General features: G+C 37.6%; 1 protein-coding gene across 2 annotated transcripts in view; it reads right to left on the bottom strand.

Moving 5' to 3' along the window:
- Positions 1 to 3,924: 3,924 nt before the first annotated feature.
- Positions 3,925 to 12,889, bottom strand: part of BEND7 (BEN domain containing 7) — a 61,293-nt gene continuing 52,328 nt past the window's right edge. For both annotated transcript variants that reach the window (XM_072147324.1, XM_072147325.1), the window contains one exon: positions 3,925 to 11,875. In XM_072147324.1, coding sequence (XP_072003425.1) covers positions 11,817 to 11,875 — 59 coding nt within the window. In that variant the 3' untranslated portion in view covers positions 3,925 to 11,816. The remainder of the gene's footprint in view (positions 11,876 to 12,889) is intronic.

Below are 12,889 nucleotides of genomic sequence, written 5' to 3'. Positions count from 1 at the left end.
ACCAACTTCTAGGGAGGATTTCATTTCCGTAGCCTGATTAGAAATATATTTATTTAATATTGGTGACATAGTATTACATTATGCAGTTAGGATGTATGGAGATGGGCATTTGGGGCTTAAAAAAAGTGCAAATATCTGAATCAAACACACTTGCCATTCTGCCAGACACAAACATGTTCAAAGATTTTATCAAAAGTTTACGTCCTATGGTTCCGTAAACTGAAAAATAGATAATTACTAATATTAGACATTTAAAAGAAATCAACCACCAAAATCAAGCATGGACAAACCAGAGACACTTACTCGTAGATCCAGGCACCATGACTGGGGTAATCTTCTTATATTTGTTATCCATGGCCTCCTTCCTTCAAAAATCAACTTTCAAAATTATGCTAATTAGCGTGAAGGGTTTCTGGGAGTATAAACAGAGTGCTTCCATGCTGCAGCTTCAAAGGCTGTAACCAGGTACAGGATACTTCTCCTTCTTACTGTGTAAGATTACAGTCGGCAGAGGGATGAGGGAAGGGAGAGACAGTGCAAGAGTAAGAACTGGGTCTGAATATGTCGAGACTTTTGTAGCAAAAGCTTTACCTAACTTGAGGGAAAAGTTCATAGACAATAGGAACAATATGTTGTTGGTACCCGTCTTGGAACCCTGCACATATGCCCTGATAAACCTCCTTCAACCATTCTGCAAAAATAGTGCAGAAACAACACAGCTGAATGGACAGTGTGGTGTATGCATAGTTATAAAATAACAAGTGACTGGGAGGTGCATCACTGTACTGTAAATATGAGCCTTGCTTCTATAACAGAGGATAGGCCATAATGTTCTCCTTCATCTTATTATCAAAGATTTGATTGTATCCATAATCCTGTGACAATCCTGCAAGTAATGTACAGTCAACATGATACTGGGAATATATTCAATATTTTAAATAAATACAGCAGATTTGATCCAATCAAACATGAGCGAAAAAGCTTTTTGGCAGCGGCTCTCCATCCCACTAACTGCTGCCTGTGACTACAGAGGTGCGGTTTGGTTCAGTTGCTGGTTCACTGCAGTAGGTCACTGCAATTTATTAAGGATTAGATTTGTGAACATGTTTTCACAGGCATTATTCTCCAACATTAAATAACATGAGACGGACTGAAAGAATGATTTAGCAGAGCGCATTTTGCTGCAGTTACGTTTCATTGTGAATATCTTCCTGGTGTGATGTTTCCATAGAAGCAAAGCTTAACCTTTTAAGTGCAGATTATAAAAGTACCTAATTCAATTAAAATCAGCCTTTCCAACCAGCACTTAATGCCGATTTGTTATTACCGGATTTATAGATATGTACAAGTCATAGACCTCACACGAATTCCATTTGCTACTTTCACAGGATGCCACTTACTTTCTCCCACATCTCAAAAAGTTCTGTATATAATCATAAAGTTTGATAACTAATGCAGGCATTCACCATGTCCATCATACTTAGCTTCTCTTCAGGATTAAAGTACTTGTTTTGTAGGATATTTGAAATGTATTGTAATCATGTGTATATTGATAGAATGTGATTTAGGCTGCTTTCAAACTACCAATCCATTTTATGGACCATAAGAAATGGTCTATGTTACATCTGTATGAGATGAGAAATAATAGTCAATTAAAATGGCAATGGCAGCTGGAGATTGAACAGCAAACTGTCCACTACATGTACTAATGCCTTAAAGGGGTTTGCCCATAAAAGAAAATTCTCAAATTTCAATCCCCTCAGTGTAAAATTCCAGATTGTGGGCGGGGACTCTCTAAGTAGACATTTCATATTTCCTCTAGTGCTGTGTGTTGACAATGTGGTTAGATTATATGGGTATAAGTTTATATACACTTTCATTTAGCTTCTGAACATTCACTAGTCTGAGACATAGAAAGAGAGATGACATAGATCAGAGATGAGATCCATGAGATGCATTTTACATATGATATTCTCAGCTCTACTATCATATTCATAATTTACACAGCACTGCTATATGCCTCCCTCCCCTGGATAAAGACCTTATCTGTCTGTAGCTTTACTCTCATGATGTTGTTATTTGCCGTGAGGAAGTCAGTGTGTGCATGTATGAGCACCTCTTGGAATGCAAGGATGGGGGCAGGAGGGAGAGAAGACCTCAGCTCAGTGCAGCGTCACACAGAAGAACCATATGTACTCCTGACCCTAAACTCAGAAGATCCAAAGTCGGGTCCAAGGGCAACCAAAATTGTGTACACAAAGACTGATAGAAAAAGTTTGGAAATATATCTGTGAAATGCTGTAATTTTGTTAATAACATTGAATTAGAGAATATGTTATTTTGTTTTGTTATTATCCTGAGTACATATTTTTTAAAAAACTTCTCTCCGTGGGAATACTCTTTTAAGCCTCGCCAAATAATGATCACTTATCTTAATAAGTACTCTGATATACTGCTAATACAAAAAGCCTGAATGGCTCCAAACTAATAAAGTAAATCACAATCAAAAAGTTATTCCAAATATATGTTATGTATTTATAGTCCACTTCATATCAGAGCTATAAAATCACTGTTTCATAGTAATTGTCAATGTTAGCTTAAATGGCAGAAGAAATGAAACTACATTGTTAGGCCCCTATGCTCGTCTGACTATAAGTTTTGTGTACAAGGGGCCTTTTGGTGATGATATCTCGAAATATGGCTGACATGAATTTAACTTACCATATCTGTACTTGAAGGCAGTGGTAATCTGGGGCACAGCCAAAGAAAAAACAACAGGCAGTTTCTGCATATGAAAACTACTTTTTCTCAGTAGGGAATTATTAGATTAGTAATAAAGCAATACTCACAACCCAGGTTCAATTAAAAGTCATTTTATTATTCTTAGTTCTAATTAACATTAAAGTCCTCCCATAACCTCATGACACAGTACAGTGTTAGACACAATTGTCACAAATGGCCATTTTGTTTTCATTATAAAAAGCTAAATCCCAAAAACAAAATCTGAATTTAAAAATATCCATATATATTTACATATTAATAAGGTTTTATATACAAATCAAATGAATGCATCTCCCTGTATATACGGAATGATTTGAATAAGTAGAACCCTTATGCAGCATTTTAAGAAATCCTCTGAACAGTAGTCATTGGTAACGTAAATCAGCCCAATAAGAAAATCTAAGTGTTTTCACCACAGGTACACTACTAATGGCTGAGACCTATAGGCCTCTTGCACACTAGCGTTGCGTTTCACGTGCGTGTGCAATGCGTGAAAAACTGACGTTTTTGCTGCGTTTTTGTTTCATTTTTGTTCGCGTTTTTTTGCGTTTTCGGTGCGTTTTTCACGCGCGTTTTTTTAAGTCCATGGGACTTTTTCAAAGGGACCAAGGTTCGGGAATAAAATGTTTTATTTAATTGAAAAATAATGTCTTCTGATCAGTTGCAAACATCTGCGATCTATTCTTCACTGTTCCGCGCGCGTATATTATCTCCCGACAAGTTAGCAGATGTGAAGAACAGTGAAGAATAGAATAAAACCAGTGAACACAGTGAAAACAGTGACCACAGGATCATTTAAGATAAAAACACAGTGCAGAACACAGTGCAGAATAGATTACAGATGTTCGGCACATCTGCTTACTTGTCGGGAGATACGCGCGGAGCGCTGCGAACAAAATAGCATGTGAAGAACAATATATATGTGTGAAGAAGACATTGCAGATGTATGGAAACATCTGCAATGTGTTCTTTACACACATATATATTGTTCTTCACATGCTATTTTGTTCGCACCGCTCCGCGCGTATCTCCCGACAAGTAAGCAGATGTGCCGAACATCTGTAATCTATTCTGCACTGTGTTCTGCACTGTGTTTTTATCTTAAATGATCCTGTGGTCACTGTTTTCACTGTGTTCACTGGTTTTATTCTATTCTTCACTGTTCTTCATTGTGTTTTTTAAATTAAATGATCGTTCGCGAGCAGGGGAAATACTGTTATACTGGTCACCTAGCAACCCTTACGTTTAAAACGCATTGCACTCGCATTGCACTTGCAATGATTGCGAGTGCAATGCGTTCTTGATGCATCTCCATAGACTTGAATGGGGCGTGAAAATTGCGCGTGACTCGCAAAAATAGAGCATGCTGCGATTTTGACGCGCGTGCAAACGAACGCAAGCACGCGCGTTGAAAACCACGCAAATGGAGAAAGACCCATTGAATACAATGGGACAGAGTGCAATGCGAGTTCTGAGCGTCAAATGCACGCGCAGAACTCGCGCGTGAAAAACGCCAGTGGAGAAGGGGCCATACACAGACATAAACATCTAGACTGTACATGAACAAATGGTACAAAAAAGTGCAAATTTGAATATTTCATGTACAACAGAAGCACAGGTGACAAATGGCTAAAAAACTGAACATAGCAGTGAACAGTGAGAACCCTACATTCATCATCTAATATGACCAGAAGACAGGGCCAGGACAAGTGCTCTTCTGGTAAATGTGGCCGACATCTATTGGACATTTATGGCACCATAATGTGGATCGCACATAAATGTCCAAGACAGTTGTACATACATTATATCATTTTTAGGTGTAGGATTTTATGATTGTTTTGTTATATATATCTTTATAGTAAATTCTTCACAATACATGCATTGGTACTATATTTGTATCTTTCATTATTAATGTAACAGGGCAATTAATTTTCACAACAAATCATAAAGATTTGTTGAGAAAATTAAATGTCATACAATTTTGTACCCAGTTCAATTATAAAGTGGTATTCTATGGTGAACATTTACTTTGGCCACACCTTTGCATCCATTGTTTCCAAAGCAGGTAAAGAAACTTTAAGATGCCCTGGTGTCTAAGTGCTTTTAATTGTATTTTTATTAACTGTTTTGAGATTTTTATGTGGGTGTATGACACAAGTATACAGTGGGGGAGAGACAAAGTGAGAGAAAGTTAGATTAAACCCTCTGAGGCTAGGTTAAGATCAGGTTTTCTCCTCCATTGTAAGGATACATTAGGAAGATTCCCAATGTGCTCTTGTAACGGAGGGTTCCATTGTATGCACATACAGTGGAATACAATGTCTAGTTCCACCCCCTCCCTTTGAAAGAGGAGGGAGCAGGATAGAAATACACAGCTCGCTACGTCATTCCATCCTGTGTTTTACACAGTATACAACGTATACTGAGAAGACTCTGCCTTCCACCATATGGCTTTTATGCTATACACTGGAGATCAAAATTATAGAACACACAATTACCTAAATGTCAATGTCATTGTTTAGTCCTATGTGAATATGTCCTAACATGAGTAAAATATTATACATTCCCAACCACAGAATAAAAATTTAAATGAGATACTTATAAAAGAAAACTGATCAAAATTAGAGAACACTTTCAGATACCTGCAAGTTATTGGTGGTAACCTGGCACCTGGTGCTAATTTCCTTAATTAGCTGACAAAACCCTATTTAACTGGCAGCCTAACTTTCCAGTTTTCGCTGATTTAGCAAAAATGGTGTGCCGGTCCAAAGTGACCGAAACCCTCTGGCAGCAGGTTGTCCAGACGAAGGCCAAAGGGGTGACTCTATCGGTCAAAGCAAAAGAAGTTGGTTGTTCAAAGTCTGTGATTTCTAGAATATTGCATATTTAAAACATCACAGTCTCATTAAAGTCTCCAAAGAAGGTTTGTTACTCTCGATAGACAAATACAAAAGAGGACAGGATAATGCAGAGAATCTCTATAGATAATCGTTTCAACACTGCAGCTGGAATCGCTCACCAGTTAACAGGGTAAGGATCTGTCTCATCATAAAGTGTGGAGGAGGTGTTATGGTTTGGGGAATGTTTTCTGCAGAAGGAGTTGGACCTCTTATACAGCTTTATGGCAGAGTGAATGCAATTGTGTATCAAAACTTTCTTAAATAACACAACGGCTCGTTTCATGCGTTCTTCACTCAATCAGCCCGAAATTTTCATGGGGGACAATGCCCCCTGATTCACAGAAAAATGGGTAAAGCAGTTCCTTGAAACAGAAAACATTGAAACAATGAAATAGCCAGCCCAAAGTCCCCAAACCCAATAGAAAACATCTGGAAAAGTTATGCCCAAGAAACCCACAACAGAACTGTGGAAGAGACTGGAAGAAGAGTGGACCAAAATCCCACTGTACCAAATCCCAGCACTGTACACTTCCTACTGATTGGTGACTGTTGTAACCATCAAAAAATTTAGTTATAATCTTTCTCTGAGCTACAGGCATTGCTGTTCTCTAGTTTTGATCATCAGATTTTTATAAAGTTTTCATGTTGATAAACTGTGGTATTTTGTAAAACACTGTTCTAGTGGCATGGTGTGCCACTCATAAAAATCCATCAGATGTTGCTAATTAGAGAGGACATTATTTCTGAAAAAAAAAATAAGTGATCATGCATTGTTCTCTAATTTGATCTTTAGTGTATAAGCTGCTTGTGACATCACAAAAACACCATGTGAACTTAGCCTTATACTGCAACAGATTGTATGATGCTGGATAGTATAATTGGTATAGTTTAACTGTAGTTCAACTTTGTACTCCCATTACTTTGATTGGTTGTATAACAGAAAATGAAGCAATTTGGTGCATTTTTTGGGCACACAAAAAAACTTTGGGCTTACAACAAGGTCACACCCCTACTTGTAAAAGCCAATAAAATTTACTCCACATTTTCTTACAGGTAATTGGTGCAAAGTACAAATTACATTGTATCCACCCCTTGTATTTTATGTACAGAAAAACTTGTCAAACCAATGTCAAACTAAAAAATAATTAAAAGCATACAATAAAAAACAGAATACAAATGCAATATTCACTACCTCTATTGACAGCAAAGTAGTGCAAGTACCCAGACGTATAACATTATCTCAAAAGCTTGGTACCCAAGTCTCTCAAAACGTAACTTTTACTACAATCTCTTAAAACTACATAGATGTTGACAAAACAAGACAAATACGTATACAATTTGCTAATAATGTGACATGAACCGCCAGTGCACATTAATAAAAGGTTGCGGTTTAGACACTTAGAGGCGCTTTAGCTCTTATCTGAACTATGGGTTCAGGTTGTACAAATACTGGGGCACATTTACTAAGGGTCCGCGGACCACATTTCCATCAGGTTTCCAGACTATTTCTGATTTGTGCCGCATTTAACAGGGGTTTTTGGCGCACACTATCGGATTTTGGCACAATAGCGCCAACTTTCATGCGACACGAATTGGGGGGGGGGGGCGTGGCCGTCGGACATTTTAGCAAATGTATGTGTCTTGTTCGGTCAACATCTATGTAGTTTTATCAGATAGTAGTAAAAGTTACGTTTTAGGGACTTTTTATACCATGCTTTTGAGATAACCTATTGATATCATACTTATGGTATATATTACAGGCGGTCCCCGGGTTAAGTACAAGATAGGGTCTGTAGGTTTGTTTTTAAGTTGAATTTGTATGTAAGTCGGAACTGTATATTTTATAATTGTAGCCCCAGCCAGAATTTTTTTGGTCTCTGTGACAATTGGATTTTAAAAATGTTGGGTTGTCATAAGAACCAGGATTAACAATAAAGATTTATTACAGACACCTTTAATAACTGTTACAGCTGTTTATTGCAGCCTAAGGATAAAGTACAGTAAATTACCAATATCCAGAGGTCCGTTTGTAACTAGGGTCATCTGTAAGTCGGGTGTTCTTAAGTAGGGGACCGCCTGTATTTTGGATTAGTTCCAATTTGGGGACAGTAACCACCATTATTCTGACAGACAGACCCTTAACATCATTGATGATGACTGAATTTCACTACACTATTGCTTTAGAAGATACAGCTTTCTCTACATAAGACTTTTGTACAGCCCTGGAGTAAATACTATGCTCATTGCAATGCAATGCAAAACAACAGAATCTACCCAAGCTTTTAGCCAGCAGTGGCTACTGAGGTGGGGGCATTAAGCTAGGATGCTCAAAGTTACAATCTATGTGGTCACTGTTTTTACATAGAAAGAATTGGCAAAGTTCACATAAATTTTACCTTGAAATAACTGCAATTGTGATTTATGTACCTTATTTTTTATGTTAGAACATAAAATACATCAGACAATTATTGAAAACTGGGGCAGCTGTGAGTTATACCTTGTACCAGTAACAGAATGTAGACAAAACACTGGATATAACAGTACCCAGTGCGTATCTGGGTAAAAGTAATGAAATAAATATCAGTGCCCAAACAAAAAAACATACATGTACCTATTTATTTATAGACATGTGTATAAAAAATATATCATTTCAATAAATCTACAGTTAAAGGATGACAACCTGCTTCACATTGTAGCAGTACTACTATTCTATTATATATCTCGGGATACACTCTGCATATATACAGTCACAGCACACATTAGTTCAGCACCACCTGCTAAAACTTGTTACTTGAAGGATATGACTATTTTGTTATTGAATTGCATGTATTATTGGATTAAAACATTTGTCTTTTACAGCTTGCATGCATTACAAGACATGGCAAGCTACACGCCATTCTTTGCATGACACAAGCTCTCCGATGGCTTAATCTTGGTGGCGAACCTCGGGATGCCAATACCACTGAAACCTGTGATACAGCAGAGATCAATAAGTTACTTCTTAAATTGTCGGCACATTGCAACATATAAGTGGGTTTTGATTGTAGTTTGGGAACTGTCTCTAAAAGGTTCGCCATCACTACTCTAGACCCTCTCTCTGATCTTGACACAAATCTAAATGGATATTCTTACAAGTGAATAAAATAAACTTTACTCCAATGGGATGAAAGCTTTATTATAGGCCAGAAGAGTACGGAGGAGAGTTACAAGCCACATCTACAGAAAGCTCATCAGACACATCTAATAAAGAGCCGCACTTTGCAGCTTCCTATGTATTGTCATCCAAGCAAACCGCAGAAGCCAAATAGTTGGACATTTTAAAATAAAATATTTACAAAAATTCAGTTTAGACCATAATGCATGCAATTCATTAAAAACTAGACTCAAAGGGTGTCCATTTCCCTCACAATCTCTCCGTGAGATGGCAAACACAACAGGCAGCTGTATAAGTAGGGATATTCAGAAGTGCGGGAAAAAATAAGGTGCAAGTACATCATGATACAAATGTTCCTTCACAGTTACTCTGTTATTTAAAGGATTGGGGTTTTCCTGGATTCCAACACTGCTTTCACCTGATTTAGCACGGACCACAGTAATATTCATTTGTAATCTGGTCCCGAGTGATGCCCCTACTGTACAGATAAGAGACAGTTCACACTGGGATGTCTATAGAGCTCTGTCTATGAAGTCCCCACACAAGCTTACACCAGTATAATCACATCACAAAAAGTACTTTTTGCTATACTGAAGTGGAACCTGGTAACTGTCTGCCAGGTCTACAAATTGCTCATCTAATGTTTTGATTTTGGATTACGGAATTTACATTGACAGTGACTTGCCATATGTGCACCCAAGAGGAAGTTACTATGGGTGAGGCTTCCACATAAATGAAACCAAGCACACCCATAGAACATCTGGTTCAGAGAGTTCACTGTGAACATTTTTATGTGCTCTCCATCAGTCATATGGAAGTGCATTTATTTTATTAATGTGTTAGGTGCACCTAAAAATCAGATCTACACTAGCTAAGGGTGCAGCGATGACAACAGAATCCACTAATTTATAGTCAAGAATCAGATACACGAACATATGAATCAGACATCTGGAGAGCTGCCTATTTGTTAGCTACTGAAAACGTGCATTTAGTTGTAATGGTTTCTATTGCTAAAATTGGGCTTTCACAAAAGTAAAATGAAATCTATTCATGCATTTCAGACCAAATGTTTTTCTATATTCAAACCAGGAGAGAATCAGCCAATGAAAGTTCACTACATAAAGAGCAGTTCCTCAAATTCAACTTTTGGAGTCTTAAAAATAGAAATACATTTTATTATTGATTTTGTGTTCATCTTTATGTACAACCTATATCATATTCCAAAGCTACATTCACAATTCTGCAGACTACAGAGCATGAATTTCCTAGCACTCCTTCCTAGCTCAAAGTCTGTAATTACGGTAGCTATTTCTATTATTGTAGTGTTGTCTTTACATCAGCCATTGTATAGTATTTTCATGTTGTAAAACTATTGTCAAACATTCAAAGATTATGTCTGATAAACATTTGTTTAAATGTCAGCTGTTTTCTCTGTAGTTCCTCTAAGAAATGCATGAACAATATGTAACCAAGTATAAAAGGAGCTTCTCTCTGCATAGTCTGACACAGCCAGCAGTAATTGGACAGTGCAAGATTTTTCAGGAACAAACCCAGCTTTCACCCAGTGGATATATAATGCAAACATAGCACACCCACCACTAAGTTTTAAGAAAAGATCATTACTTGGGATAACATATTTACTACCATAAACATGTCATGAGTGGTGAAGGTCCATTCTGGGCATCTTTTACACATGGTAGTTAGTAAAACCCAATCGTATACATATTAAGCTGTACTGTGTATTGTTGGCTTCACTTTTCACACTACAGTATAGGGCAGTGATGGCGAACCTTTTAGAGGCCGAGTGCCCAAACTACAACAAAGACCCGCTTATTTATCGCAAAGTGCCAGCCCAGAAATTTAATTTGTGATTTATACTCCCTTCTTTGTCACAGTTTTCATTGATACCAGCCCCTGAGGACACCAATAAAGCAGAAAATAGTCCCAGGTAGAGCTGTCACTTTAAAATAGCTCTGTACACAGCAAGTCCTGGGCTGTCTGGGACTGCAGGAAGATACCTGGAGTAATCTCTGGTGATGGCCTGAGTGCCCACAGAAAGGGCTCCGAGTGCCACCTCGGGCACCAGTGCCATAGGTTAGCCATCACTGGTATAGGGTCTTATATAGGATTCCCAATAAAAATTAGCAAAATTGTGAAGGCAGCTTTGGAAGACAAAAATAGGCAGTAACAAAGAACTAGTGTAAGGTTAATGAAATACATTTATAAAATAATGTATCCTTATAAAAACTGTAAAATGATGTTAAAAGCAACATACTAATAGCTTCAGAAAAATAAAGTGTAAAATGAAATGCGATCTACATGTACTTATGTTAGAAATCCCTACAAAGAAGAATAGAACCAGAAAATTCATTTGTTCCATCAATATTCTCAATAATGTAGCACAGACCATATCCTTCAAGAAGGAAGTTGTAAACTTACAGTATAAGAAATGTAATTGATGGGACATTAAATCATTCAATGTTATATGATCTACATCATATGTGTGTTGGGCTAAATGTCATATAAATATCTCAAAGGACTAGAGGAATTCAATATTTGGCTCATGTATGAAAACATTTTATGTCTCATAATAAAAATATACTCCTACTCTGCAGATTACACAGCTATTGAGCCTTTGCCTAGAATAACTGAATGCTACATTTTGAGTAAAAAAAAGGGTATCTTTGAAACGTCTTACCAGCCTGGTGAAGATTCCTAATGTAAAGCATAGACAGCAGACTCCCTGTCCTCTGTATCACATTTAGACATAACTTTAACAGTATGATGCCAGTGTACAGCAAAAGCAGCAACCATCTTCAGAGATGTTTTCACCCAAATCATTGTACCTGTTACCAAGCTGCAGCGGTGGCACTGTGCAGACACCCTGCCCGATATCAAAAACATAGACGATTTGCTCATGAAGGTGTCCTAAAGGTGTCAGCACAAGGTTCTGTTGGTAGGACCTTCTAGACATTAACCACTCAAAACCCTGCCTTAGAATGAAGCCACATTTCATCATCCGTTGTCTGAAGAGAATTCCCTAAAGAGAAATGACATGTGAATGACATGTAACAACGTTGTGTAGTAAATGAAGGCTTTTGGCTCTGAAGCTCCTGTTTGCAGACACGCTCTCAGATGTTTTCTCTATGAACATATCTTACCACAATTTTTGACTGAATAGCTGCTTTAATGATAGTAAAGTGTAGGATATTCCTTGCTGTCCAAACTTCCAAGTTTCCCATTAATTAGTGGGGAAGAGAAGTCAAGTAGTCCAAGCAACTTTGGCAATGTCATGTGTACTAGACTATCCACTACAGGCAGTCCCCGGTTACAACATGGGTTCTTTAGGTTTGTTCTTATGTTGAATATGTATTTAAGTCAGGTTATCATTGGAACTCCAAACAAATTTGTTTTGTCCAAGGGACAACTGGATTTTCAAATATTTTTGCTGTAATGGGAACAGGGATTATCTATAAAACTTAATTACAGACACCTTACAGCTCATCACTGCAGCCTGGGACTAAATTAAAGAATATTGAAAGCTACATTAGAGGTCACATTGAGCAGAGAGGTCTGTCTGTAACTAGGGATCATTTGTAAGTCTGGTGTCCTTAAGTAGGGGCCACCTGTTTTTCAAAATCTGGCAACCTTGTGAGGTTTACTTAGGCAACAATGGGATTGGAAGAGCATCCTCAGGATGTTACAACTTTTAAGACAAGAAGGGGTGGATGTATAGGAGGATGCAAAGAATTGTTCTGATGAACAGACAGTGCTGTGAAGCAAAGTGGGTGCTCCAACAATTATATCTATAAACAATCTGTAGTTCCTAGAGTATCTAAAGGTAATGGTAGCGAGGTGTCTAAAGGTGACAGAAAAGAAAGACTCCAGTGGGCGAATTAGGGCCGAAATTGGACTACAAATCAACATAAAACATCTTCGGTCATAAGAATCCATATTTTTGTTGCTGCATGCTGACTGGACGGATAAAGACTGGAGGAAGCAGCATTTATAAATGAACCCTTCCTATCAATGACAGAAGTTTAGTTGATTGTTT

The sequence above is a fragment of the Engystomops pustulosus genome, chromosome 4 (genome assembly GCF_040894005.1).
Source record: "Engystomops pustulosus chromosome 4, aEngPut4.maternal, whole genome shotgun sequence".
Lineage (NCBI taxonomy): Eukaryota > Metazoa > Chordata > Amphibia > Anura > Leptodactylidae > Engystomops > Engystomops pustulosus.
Note: the sequence above shows the minus strand (reverse complement) of the source record. Positions and strands in the feature narration are given on the sequence as shown.